At 36.4% G+C, this 12,524-nt stretch overlaps 1 protein-coding gene across 1 annotated transcript; it reads left to right on the top strand.

The window, feature by feature from the left end:
• The first annotated feature begins 2,064 nt into the window (after positions 1-2,064).
• LOC125656191 (protein SON-like) lies at positions 2,065-8,017 on the top strand. Its single transcript, XM_048886790.2, has 4 exons — positions 2,065-2,172; positions 4,571-4,739; positions 6,261-6,406; positions 6,793-8,017. Exons 2-4 carry the CDS (start codon positions 4,595-4,597, stop codon positions 7,975-7,977), a joined length of 1,476 nt encoding a protein of 491 aa, XP_048742747.2. The 5' UTR covers positions 2,065-2,172; positions 4,571-4,594; the 3' UTR covers positions 7,978-8,017.
• Positions 8,018-12,524: the final 4,507 nt, after the last annotated feature.

Raw genomic sequence — 12,524 nt, 5'->3', positions numbered from 1 at the left:
TGATAGTTCCATCGCCAAACGCTCGGCATCAGGTGTGAATGTTACGGGTCCTCGAAGATGCCTTAAAAACGTATGTCACAGTGGGTGTGGCACGCTAAAGAACCCTCACTGCTCAATGGCCGTAAGCGACGAGCATAGGCCTAAATTTGAAGCCCTTCACCGGCATTGGTGACCTCTCCATATGAGTGAAAAATTCTCGATCGAGACGTTAAGCAATATTCAATCAATCAATCAATATTTCCGACAATTTTGAGCTCTTTATGGAACTCAGGAAGAAAAAACAAACGATTTTCTCTCAATTATTTCATTTTTAAGTATATTTCATCGCTCGTACCAACCACATGAATCTTTACAACACATTAGAACTCTCTACTTGTAATTTGTTTATTTCCTGAACAAAATCACGTAATGTAACTAAACCATGAAGATCAGGATGTCAATGTTATGCGGGTATTGTTGTCTATATACAGATGAATATTGCCTTTTCATGCGACAATTAATTCACTATTTGCAGCTACAACCAGCACCACATTCCATCGGGATCCGGGTTATAATAGGTCCTCAGTGTCCCTTGTTTGTCGTGAGAGGCGACTAAATGGGACGGCCCTTCGGATGAGATCGCAGAAACCAGCAGTTATGGCACGATAAAGATCCCACAATGCTCAAAGGCCGTAAACGCCGAGCAAATTTTGCAGCCCTTCATCGGCAATGGTGACGTCTCCATATCTGTGAAAAATTCTCGTGCGGGACGTGAAACAATATCCAACTATCGAACCACCCATTTGCATGTGGCAGGTCCGGTACATCCTATTCCGTGTGCGCAAGAATCTGTTGAAAGGAGTAAAGACATATTGTAAGCATAGTGATACAAGTTAATTGATTGTAAGTTCTGTAAAAGAGTGACCACTGGCATTTAAAGTCGGATTCACATGTATATTCTGAACTAAGTGGAGGGACAGAGGTCTGAATACTGAAGAGTTACAGGGCGGATCCAGGAATTGTGATTACAGGGGGTGCCACTTGATGAGGCAGGGGGTCTGGGGACCGCCTTGAGGCCCTGGATTTTATAGGTTTTATAGAGCTTGAAATATGTCTCCTATTTAGTCATTTGTAATATTTTCTATCATTTTTTATAAGGTGAAATTAATAAAAATGACCCAAATTTTAAGGGGTTTTGGAAAAAATTAAGTTCTCCCAATAAAGTATTTCAAGAAATCAAAAGATTTTGTTATTTATTTCTCCGGGAGTGGAAGAAATTATTGCTTCTTTTATCGTTTGGTACATTTTTCTAAACAAGATACCACGATTTACCTTAAATTTGAAAATTTAAGGGGGGGGCGCCGGCTGCGCCCCCCTTAAATCCGCCACTGGATATGATGTTGTTGTGGTGATATGATATTGTTATGATATTGCAGTAGTGATGATAAGATATTGTTGTGACATTACAGTCAGTAGTGATGATATAATATTGCTGTGACATTACAGTAGTGATGATATAATATTGCTGTGACATTACAGTAGTGATGATATGATATTCAACAATAGCTAAGAATCATGCAAAATTGGAATAAGCAATTTATCCTGTCAAAAAAAAAAAAAAGAGAAATATGTAAATGAAAATCTTTCTTACTTTACAGTACTACAGGTGTAGTTCATAAAAATTGTGATGATTTTTTTAATATATCTTGCGAAAAGATAATTGACAAATTGCCAATTGCTTTCTGTAGCGCATATGTATTCTATTGGAAAGTACAGAGTTACCTGCCCATACAAAGCACGATACTTTGTGATACTTGAGCATCTAGAGAATATATATTTTCAAAAAATCATTCGTATTATTTTCATCAATCATCCTCTTACATAAAACGTGGTTTCTGCATGGTTTTATCATTCTTCGTAACTTGTTCATATTCTTTCGTGGATTTAAGAATACTAGTATTTTTCAATATTAGCACTTCCACAAAGATAGATATCTTGTGTGTTTTTCAGATGTTTTAGAAAATAGAACGAGTTTGTTTAATTCATATTGATTGAAAACTTGAAACCACAATATGTTTCGGATTTGTCTCAACTTGTGTGACAACATGTATGATGACACGCGATTGCCTCTTTAGCGTCCTCGTTTGGACGTTAAACCTGCTGTTCTTGTCCTTCCAGTTAACAAGAATGAAGGTGAGCTCTATTACAACATTGTCTTTCTGTAAATTTGAGTAACAGTATATTGATAGCAATACCGATAAAATGTTTACAAGAATAGGTTGGGCGTTTTATTTGTATTGATGTAATTGCATGGGGTACAAGGCATATTATATTATAGACCAAAAAAAAAAAGATTTCTTATAAACTCTGTATCCCACCCCTTAGTGAATTTAAAAGGAAAATAATTTTTTGATTCTGAAAATGACGACAAAAAACCTAAATACGATGTTTCACACTCTAAAGAAAAAAAAACCGAAAAATATCAGTAGTCAGATTTGCCACATTGTATGTGTGAAATGTATTTCAGAATGCAAATCTAAACAATATATGTTCACTTTTCTGTGGGGGTATGTAATTCGTGAATGATGATGTAAATGAAGAAAACATATTTATAAGATTTATCCACTAAAAGAATACACATCATTCTAGTACTATATGTTTATGTGTTGAAATACGTGAAATTCTTACAATGCTTTCTAGTAAAATATTATTGACGAAAATAATACATGTATAACATTTTATATATCTTTCTGTATATATAGTATATCTATAGTATATAATATTCTGTCCTTTGTATAATAAAACAGTGCAATTTGTTTTATTGTGTCTAGGAAAAGGTAATATTACAAAACATTGGACAAATAAACTTTTGTTTCTTGAGCACTCTGAAACAGAATACCCAAAAAAATATTAAATTATATCACTTTTACATCAATAAATGACTTCTTGGTTCAAAGGCCAAAAAAATCGATGTTACAACATGATAATAATAATAAATAATGATAATAACCTTTATTTATCCATGATGATACAAATTAGCATACAGTTAGTTTTCATTGTGGTCCTGCATTAAAACATATACAAAACATAAAATTAGTAATTAAAATTAGTAACCAAATACGTGAATACATAATAGAAAAAAATCACAGCACAAAGCAAATATAAAATAGTATTCAAATATGAATTCATGATAGAAAGGAGAGAAAAAATCCAGAATAAGACATATATAAATATATGCCGATGTCGTAGCATACAATCCCCCCCCCCCCCCCCGCATAGACTTTCCCCCCGGAAAAACGGGCCCGGGATAGACATTCTCCCCGGAAAGATGGGCCTGGCATAGAATTTCCCCCTTGGGAGAATTAACCCGGGCCCAATTTTGCCCCTAGGAAAAGCCATCCCAGTATAGAATTTCCCCCTAAATGACAGCATGCCCCCCCCCCCTTCTTACATGTGAGTTATGTATCGTTTCCTGTTCTATTACTAGAATTCCCTTGCTTATCTAGACCCAGGAATTTTTATTTTTTTAATTTTTTAAATTTTGAGCAGGGTCTTGTGTATCTCAATCATCATCTTATGTTTTTTTAAGGAAATTATTCAAATAGTGTAATGATATATCAAAAATTCATCCAGACATCTTAAGTCTTTGCCGTTATTTACTAGTATCTAACATTTGAAATAGTGAAGTTGGGAAGAAGTTGATGTTTTTCTTAATTTAGAATTTTGAATTTTATTAAACGGGAAAATTAAATTGCTTAAATCTATACAGTGCATCTATTTTACTTTTCAGATATTTTGTATATCTTTTAGTCGACTTTTTACGAAAAATCCTAATGATAACGACCATCGTTAAAGTCTTTTGAGAAGCATATCGTATTTAGTATATGCAATTCAAAGTTTTCAGCGTGTAAACCCAACTTTAACGTCTAAAAAAAAATCGTTTATTTTATGAATATCGTAATCCGGAAACAGGAGGGGGAAAATTCTATACCAGGGAGGTTTTTTTCCGCCCAGGGGGAAACTCTATACTGACTTTCTACATAGGGGGAACTTATATGCTTGGGCGCTTTTTCTCCCTATGGGGGGAAATCTATCCCGGGCCCGTTTTTCCGGGGGAAAATCTATGCAGGGGAAAAGTCTATGTTACAACACCGGTACACACACAGTGTCACATCGCAACTACATTCAAGAATTAGGCACATACGCTATCAATTAACTAACATAATGCCTTATAATACATGTATGTGTATAAGATATTGGATTTTAATCCATATTCCTCTGATGAAATTTATATCGAAAATAATGAATAAGTTGGTCTATTTTGATTTCCCCAATATCACCCGATCAAATGTAGAATATCTTAGACAATGAATCTTAACCCCATTAATAATGGTCATACTGTGTATATTAAAATATTTTTAGAAACTTCTCTCAGAATACATTTATTTATTTCCTGAAGAAAAAAAATACATTATCATACACATATTCTAAAGATTAATGTAAATGCTTAAAATAAATGAAACAAAATAATTACCCATGTTTTGTTTATGATCTAAAAAAGATTCTTCTAAAATTGTTCTATTATATACAGTGAACAGCCAAGGGCTTTGTCAAAATGCAGGAGAAATGCATCGTCTTTATTCTTGCTGCTCTGTCATGTGTGGCCTTCTATCGATCTGATGGTTTGATCATTTCACCGCGATTGTACTCACCAGGTCGTACGGACTTCGCTTTGGACCACAGATTCTACAACTACCTAGGTACAGAAATTTCATTCATTTTAAAGAAAAAATCGAGTGTAAATACATTTGTTACCATGTCAACCAATAAGTCTTATAACCGTATCTCTTGAATAGAAGTCCTTTGGGGATCCGGGTTAGAATTAGCTGCAGAAATGTAGCTCTCTGAAAAAATATTGGGACAGATCAGAGAGCTACAGATCCACCCCTTATAAAAACCTTAAAGTTACGGCGCATAAAAACATGCGCACGGTTGGGGCCTTAAATCGCTATATTCTTGCATCTTCATTTCATGAATTTTATATAAAAAAAATTCCTAGTACATTTTTTCTACTATACTTGTGCACCGTTCTGCAGCTAGGTTAGAATAGGTCCTTAATACCCCCTTGCTTGTCGTAAGAGGCGACTTAAGGACGGTCTTTCGGATAAGACCACAAAAACTGAGGTCCAGTGTCACAGCAGGTGTGGTTCAGTAAAGATCCCTCCCTGTTCAAAGACTGCAAGCGCCGAGCATAGTCCTAGATTTTGCAGCCTTTCACCGGCAATGGTGATGACGTCTCCATATGAGTGAAATATTCTCGAGTGGGACGTTAAATAATATACGATCAATCAAGCAATCTTGAATAGAATACTGTACTCCGGGTTGTTAAAAATATTGGTAAATATAATGTCAGCGAGATTGGTCGAGGCTGGATATTCGGACTGAGGCGTCAGTCCAAATATCCAACCTCGACCAATCTCGCTGAGATTATGGTAAACACAGTCCAAATGTTCTTTCTGTTGCTTTGGAACTGCATGGCTTAATATTCCTTCAAACTCCGAGTCTTTCGGCCTTCAGATATATATGTACTAGCTTCAGGACGAGAATAAGAAATTCATATGTATACTATTTCACTTTCACGGATAGCATGAAAAGTAAATCAACATGAAATATAAGACAGACATTTACTATAATTTATTATTTATGTTAATGACTTCATTTCATTATTTTTTTATGCGAAATAAACCTAGAGCAAGCTTTTATCTGAGAATTTTTTTGAGTGCGCCGTTCCCAAGGAAATTAACCCAACCTTTGAGAGTGTGTGGTTACACATGATACTATACCCATAATCAATCAACTGGGGTCTAGTTCCAACTGAATCATTCACCGAATTGTGACAGAGAAGTAGATAAACGGAAATTATTTTGACATTGAAATGTTGTACAAGCAACAATCAAAATGCACTTAGACATAAAAAGAAACAATCATATTTAGGCCCCTAAGATCTTTCCAATGTATGCGCAATGTACGATTTAATTATTTCTGTTTAAAAATAATTTGGTCGACATTATTGGTTAAAATTGGACAAAATAGTTTACACACTAAAACAAACAAACAAAAAAAGCGTTAGGCTTTTATAAATACTACTAAAAAGCTATTTTTAACGAGTGCTCGACTATGAAAAAGCGATAGTCGAGTACTTGTTGACATCCTAGAATTAACCTTATATTTTCACTGAAGAGAAAACATATGCATGTAAACGCCGTCATTATTCTTACCAGAGAGAACTATGGCGAAACTCACGGAACTGAGAAAAGCTCAGCAGCTGCTGGTAAGCGAGCAAGGCGTCAACAGATACAGCATGAAGGGTGGTGCTGATTACGCAGCGACGATCTTTTCCAGCTTAAAGCCCAGAGGTGTCATATTTGTAAGCAATTATCAATTCTTTGTCGAATACATATAATATTATTAGATAAATGAAGTTCAATATTCCTTATCAGTGGCAGGTCCAGAAATTTCTGAAGAGGGGGGTAAAAGGCTGGGGATCTGGGGGACTGTCTTAAAGCCCTCGGATGGGTCCAGGAAGAAGCCATGGTGGGAATTTAGGAGGCGAACTTAAAGCTCTTGAGTTCTGACAAAATAAGACTGTATATTTTAAAGTGTTGGACATTTCTATGAGATATCAATCATATTTGTGAAAGGGGGGGTGACTCGGCCCGCCGACTCTGGATCCGCAACTGCTTATGACGCCATATAATTAACGGGTATTTTTGAAACTACTGATATTGTCAGTAAATGTCTTCTTTTACGTAGAAACATCCTCTGCGATATACAGATCGAAGATGCAATTGGAGGCGTTGCAGGATAAATTATAGGCGAAGAACATCAAGACGAATGTGGCGAAAATTAAGGAAAATTAATAGAAAGTCACATGACAGGAAACTAAGAAGACGGAGAAAACAAAGAAAATACGTTCGAAATCGATACAGGAATACAAGATCCAGATCACGGGGTAGACGAAGGGGATTGAAAAGAAGACAGAGTCGCAGAAGAGGACGGGTTCAGAGAAGAAGGCAGAATTACAGAAGGCGGAAATACAGAAAATTCAGGAAAATGTATATAAAGTCACAAGACCGGAAACTAAGAAGACGGAGAGGGAGAAAACAAAGAAAATACGTTCGAGATCGATACAGGAATACAAGATCCAGATCGCGGGGTAGACGAAGGGGATTGAAAAGAAGAGAGAGTCGCAGAAGAGGACGGGTTCAGAGAAGAAGGCAGAATTACAGAAGGCGGAATTACAGAAAATTCAGGAAAATGTATAGAAAGTCACATGACAGGAAACTAAGAAGACGGAGAGGGAGAAAACAAAGAAAATACGTTCGAGATCGATACAGGAATACAAGATCCAGATCGCGGGGTAGACGAAGGGGATTGAAAAGAAGAGAGAGTCGCAGAAGAGGACGGGTTCAGAGAAGAAGGCAGAATTACAGAAGGCGGAATTACAGAAATTTCAGGAAAATGTATAGAAAGTCACATGACCGGAAACTAAGAAGACGGAGAAAACAAAGAAAATACGTTCGAGATCGATACAGGAATACAAGATCCAGATCGCGGGGTAGACGAAGGGGATTGAAAAGAAGAGAGAGTCGCAGAAGAGGACGGGTTCAGAGAAGAAGGCAGAATTACAGAAGGCGGAATTACAGAAAATTCAGGAAAATGTATAGAAAGTCACATGACCGGAAACTAAGAAGACGGAGAGGGAGAAAACAAAGAAAATACGTTCGAAATCGATACAGGAATACAAGATCCAGATCACGGGGTAGACGAAGGGAATTGAAAAGAAGACAGAGTCGCAGAAGAGAACGGGTTCAAAGAAGGTGGAATTACGGAAAAAGGCGGGTTTACAGAAAAGGACGGAGTCAGAGGAGAGGACGGGTTCACAGAAAGCGGTGGGGGTACAAAACAGAAAAAATTGTTTTAATGGTTTTCAAATAGTACATGTAGTTAACAAATAAAAACCAAAGGCATATCGAGAGCAGAATGTTTTTCCTGATTTTGTCGCTTTTATACGAGAATGTAAATTTTGTCTTGGAAAACGGTCATTCAAGTACAATTACTTTGTTTCGGCCTTGAGTATCCACCTTGTGTTTCTAAATCGTACCAATATTGTATTGTTACGGATTCGTTCACGTGGTTTTGTTGTCTAAAACAGTAATTCATCGTACAACTCATCTAACTTCGTTTCGACCTTGAATTTTCAAATTATACCATTATTGTATTTTTCCGGATTCTTTCACGTAATTTTATCTTCCAAAACAGCAATTCATTCAGATCCATAATTTGTTGACTCGCTTTGGTAAGCTACCCACGTTGGGTATAAAGTATAGAGGTTGTTTATTTATTTCTGAATCCTCAGAAGTGCCACTCATGCCAGGATAATTCCAATGATCATGGAAAGTCAATAAACAATATTACTTAATCTCTCTTCTCTCCCACACTGGTGAAGAATACTAGAAACATTTTCAGTTGTAGTCTGTCAGGTGAATGAACAGAACAAGGCAATATGATATAAATTTATTCATGTGGTGAACTCTTTGCACTACAGCATGCGATGCAAGTGTAAAATAGTATGTTGATTTTTCAGAAATACAAGTTTTGGTTGTCCAGTGTGGTGGGAGATTTCTAACACTCTTCGCTATTATTACATTATGAGTAATGTGACCTTGATTTTCGCTTTGAAGAGATTTGAATTTTGCCGCCGTACAACTTGTAGAAATATGCCGTAGTATCGTAGCGACTAATTTAGCCTTCGGTTCTAGACCACATGACTAAAGTTAATCGATCAAAATATATGTATGCCGTACAGGCCTCTAACCATACAGTGATTTGTATAGTTGCATCCGTTCCCACACAAACCTACTTATTTTGTACTGTAGGCTACCGTACAAGCACGAAAGGAATATTAATATAAGTACAAATAATTACATCAAAGAAACAAACATTAAATATGCTATATATACATTGTAACAATTGATAGCTTTCACAACACCTTGCCTAAGAATGATAAGTACTTAATGAGTGATGTTTACCAAAACATGTACTCTGCAAAAGTCTACTGCAGTTTGTGAAAGTTTCTCTGTGAGAAAAAGTCTGTTGGACGTCATTTTGTCATTTGCATTAACCAGAGATATATTTGTTATATACATGTACATGTATGTCTCAGCATTAATTAAGAGATATGATCACTTAATTAATTTTCTGGAGAAGACGCTATTAATATTATACCGTAGAAATATGACATTAAACCGAATTATGTTTTCAGGGAAGTAATCACCCCTTGTCCAATTCATAAACGACAATTTCCTCAAAGTTCTTTTATTATAGGGGAGGGGGTATCATGAAAGAAATATTTCCTAATTCATTTAATTTATCCATTAAATATGAAACAGTTGATATATAAAACAGTTTTTAAAGAATTTATTTTTATTTGTATATGTCTGTAGGTAAACCCTTTATTCCTTGTTTTCTATTATTGTGCGGGGTCGGTATGAACCTACTTAAGAAAATCCAAGACTTATTATTGTATTATAAAAAGGCTTCTTAATGAAAGGTGAAAACAACGAACAGTGATCAATCTCACAATATGAAATATGTTCAAAGTGTTTTGTGAAACTGTGCTACAGCCAGTTTCTATCGTAGAAACAGATGTTTTTCTCCTTGACTCATCCATGACTAGAAACAAACCTCTTTTACCTACATGTTTGGAAAGGAATCATCCATTTATTGTCATGAGTGATCTCGTCGAGGTACAGGCAAACACTTCAAATAGACAAACATTTTTTATTCATGTAACGTTCTAAGAAATTGAAATTTTATATATAGAAATTCATTTCAAAATTAAGGATTATCTCCCTCACGCAGAGCTCTTATCCTTAGACGAATTTGACTCCACTTTTTTGGCACACTGTTTTCCCCTATAATAGCTCTAAAAATCCATTGCTATTTCGGATTCCAAACATTTCGGTTGAGCATCACTGAAGAGACATTATTTGTCGAAATGCACATCTGGTGCATCAGAATAGGTACCGTATAAGTTTTACATTATGACCCCTGGGTCGAGGCCTCTGCTGGTGGACTGTTAGTCCCCGAGGGTCTCTACAGCCCAGTAGCTAAGTACTTCGTTACTAGCTTGAAAATACGGATGTATATTTAGTTGCTGTTATAAAATTTAGAAATTCATTTCAAAATTAAGGATTATCACCTTCACGCATAGCTCTTATCCTTAGACGAATTTGACTCCATTTTTTTTTTTTTTTTTGCCACACTGTTTTCCCCTATAATAGCTCTAAAACTTCATTGTTATTTCGGATTCCAAACATTTCGGTTGAGTATCACTGAAGAGACATTATAGTGTGCAAGCACAGCCAGACGTGTTCGACGTGCACCGTCTGTTTGGTAATGCTAGAAAAACACAGATATGATTAAAATGACGATTGAGAGAAAGAATCCAACTTTGTACTTTGCTTTCAAAATCAGCATTGAAGTTCGACACATTTATGGTAGAAGACTCAGTGATGAATAACTAATATAATGAAACTCGCCAGAAGTGATCTTCACTGAGAGGGGGTATTTTATACTAAAACGACACTTGTGAAAATTTGATATTACATGATTTTCAATCATGGATTTTGTGTGTATGACGTCATGTATTGATGTGTATTTGTAAAACCATCAAGCATGCACAAATACTTGATTTGTTAGTACACAGTTTCGGATATATTATTACAATTTTGCAGCGGATAGGATGAAATAATTTTCGTGACCGCCATATTGTTTATCCGAAATACCTTTGAACATAACATTGAGTCTGATCAACTTTGCCATTCTTTCCGGGTGTTATGAATTATAACCCAATACACCTTACAACGCTTTCTCTACCTATGTATCCAACTGTTCTATGTTAACTTTATGTTGCTTTTGAAATATCCGAGATCAAATTTGTCTGGGAACAACCACTCACAGAGATCGACTATCTATCATCTGAGTTTACATGAATGAATAATTGGAAGTACATGGTATCAAATAAATTCAACAACGAAGCGAAATTAATGTTGAATAGATATTACGAAACTGAAACTAAGATATAAAACTGAGATCCAGTACACCCATGCAATTGAACTACTCAATTTCTACCCAGAGTTACCGTTCCTTACACTCCCACAGGGCTTAAATATACCTGTTAACATTTCAAAATTAGCAATGCTATTCTCCGCGTAAATCCACTTTTTCGCGGTTAATAAAAATAAAACTAAGAACTACTTTATGAAATATGTATGGAAAATGTAGGGTAACTTATTGTAGTTTTTATTTCCTGTTACAATACATTCTACCTACATAGTGCAATAGAACAATATTCGCGTATCAACACAATTAATTCTAAGCTTTTTTTGTCACTGAAAGACTTCAAGAAACATCTGCTTGATATTGATTTATCTACGTATATTTTTGCAACCGAAGTCGAAACCGTATTTTATTTGAGCGTTTTTACCGTAAGTACAAGAATCTGAAATATGTGAGTGTAAGGAACGATAACTCTGGGTAGAGATTGTATGTGTGAGTGTTAGGAACGATAACTCTGGGTAGAGATTGTGTGTCTGAGTGTGAGGAACGATAACTCTGGGTAGAGATTGTATGTGCGAGTGTTAGGAACGATAACTCTGGGTAGAGATTGTGTGTCTGAGTGTGAGGAACGATAAATCTGGGTAAAGATTGTGTGTCTGGGTGTAAGGAATGATAAGGCTGGGTAGATATTATGTGTCTGGGTGTTAGGAACAAGTCTGGGTAGAGATTGTGTGTCTGGGTGTAAGGTACGATAACTCTGGGTGGAGATTGTGTGTCTGGGTGTAAGGAACGACAAGTCTGGGTAGAGAGTGGGTACCATGATTTCTAACAAAATGTCGGGCAGGACGCTGCATGCGGGTGGTATTATGTTTGAAATGTGTGAATTCTGTCTCTCGGTATATATGTACAAACTTGTCACACAACGAAGACTCTCAGACTTTAATCAGGTCTCCTGCGTTCAAACTTCACTGAAACATTCTGCTATCATACATAGTGCATGTATTCTGGTCAGTGTCACGAACTGAAATAAGAGAAATGGAGCAATGAATGACGTTTCTTCTTCTTCAGGAAACCACTTCAGTGTTTTTAAAACACCAAGCTTTCTCTATACTGGCTACCGCCACAGTGGTCTAGAAGTAGAGTGTTCGCCCCGCATGCGGAAGGTCGGGGTTCGAATCCGGACCACGACAGACCTAAAAGTCTTTAAAACAGGTAGTGACAGTTCGGAGTTCCATCACCAAACGGCATCAGGTATGAATGTAACGGGTCCTCAGAGATGACCTTAAAACATATTTCACGTGTCACAGTAGGTGTGGCACGCTAAAGAACCCTCAACGGACGTAAGCGCCGAGCATGTCCTTCTCCGATATTGGTGATGTCTCCATAAGAGTATAAAATTCTCGAGAGGGACGCTAAACAAG

This window comes from Ostrea edulis, chromosome 7 (assembly GCF_947568905.1).
Source record: "Ostrea edulis chromosome 7, xbOstEdul1.1, whole genome shotgun sequence".
NCBI classification, from domain to species: Eukaryota; Metazoa; Mollusca; class Bivalvia; order Ostreida; family Ostreidae; genus Ostrea; species Ostrea edulis.
This window is presented reverse-complemented; position numbering and strand designations above follow the sequence as displayed.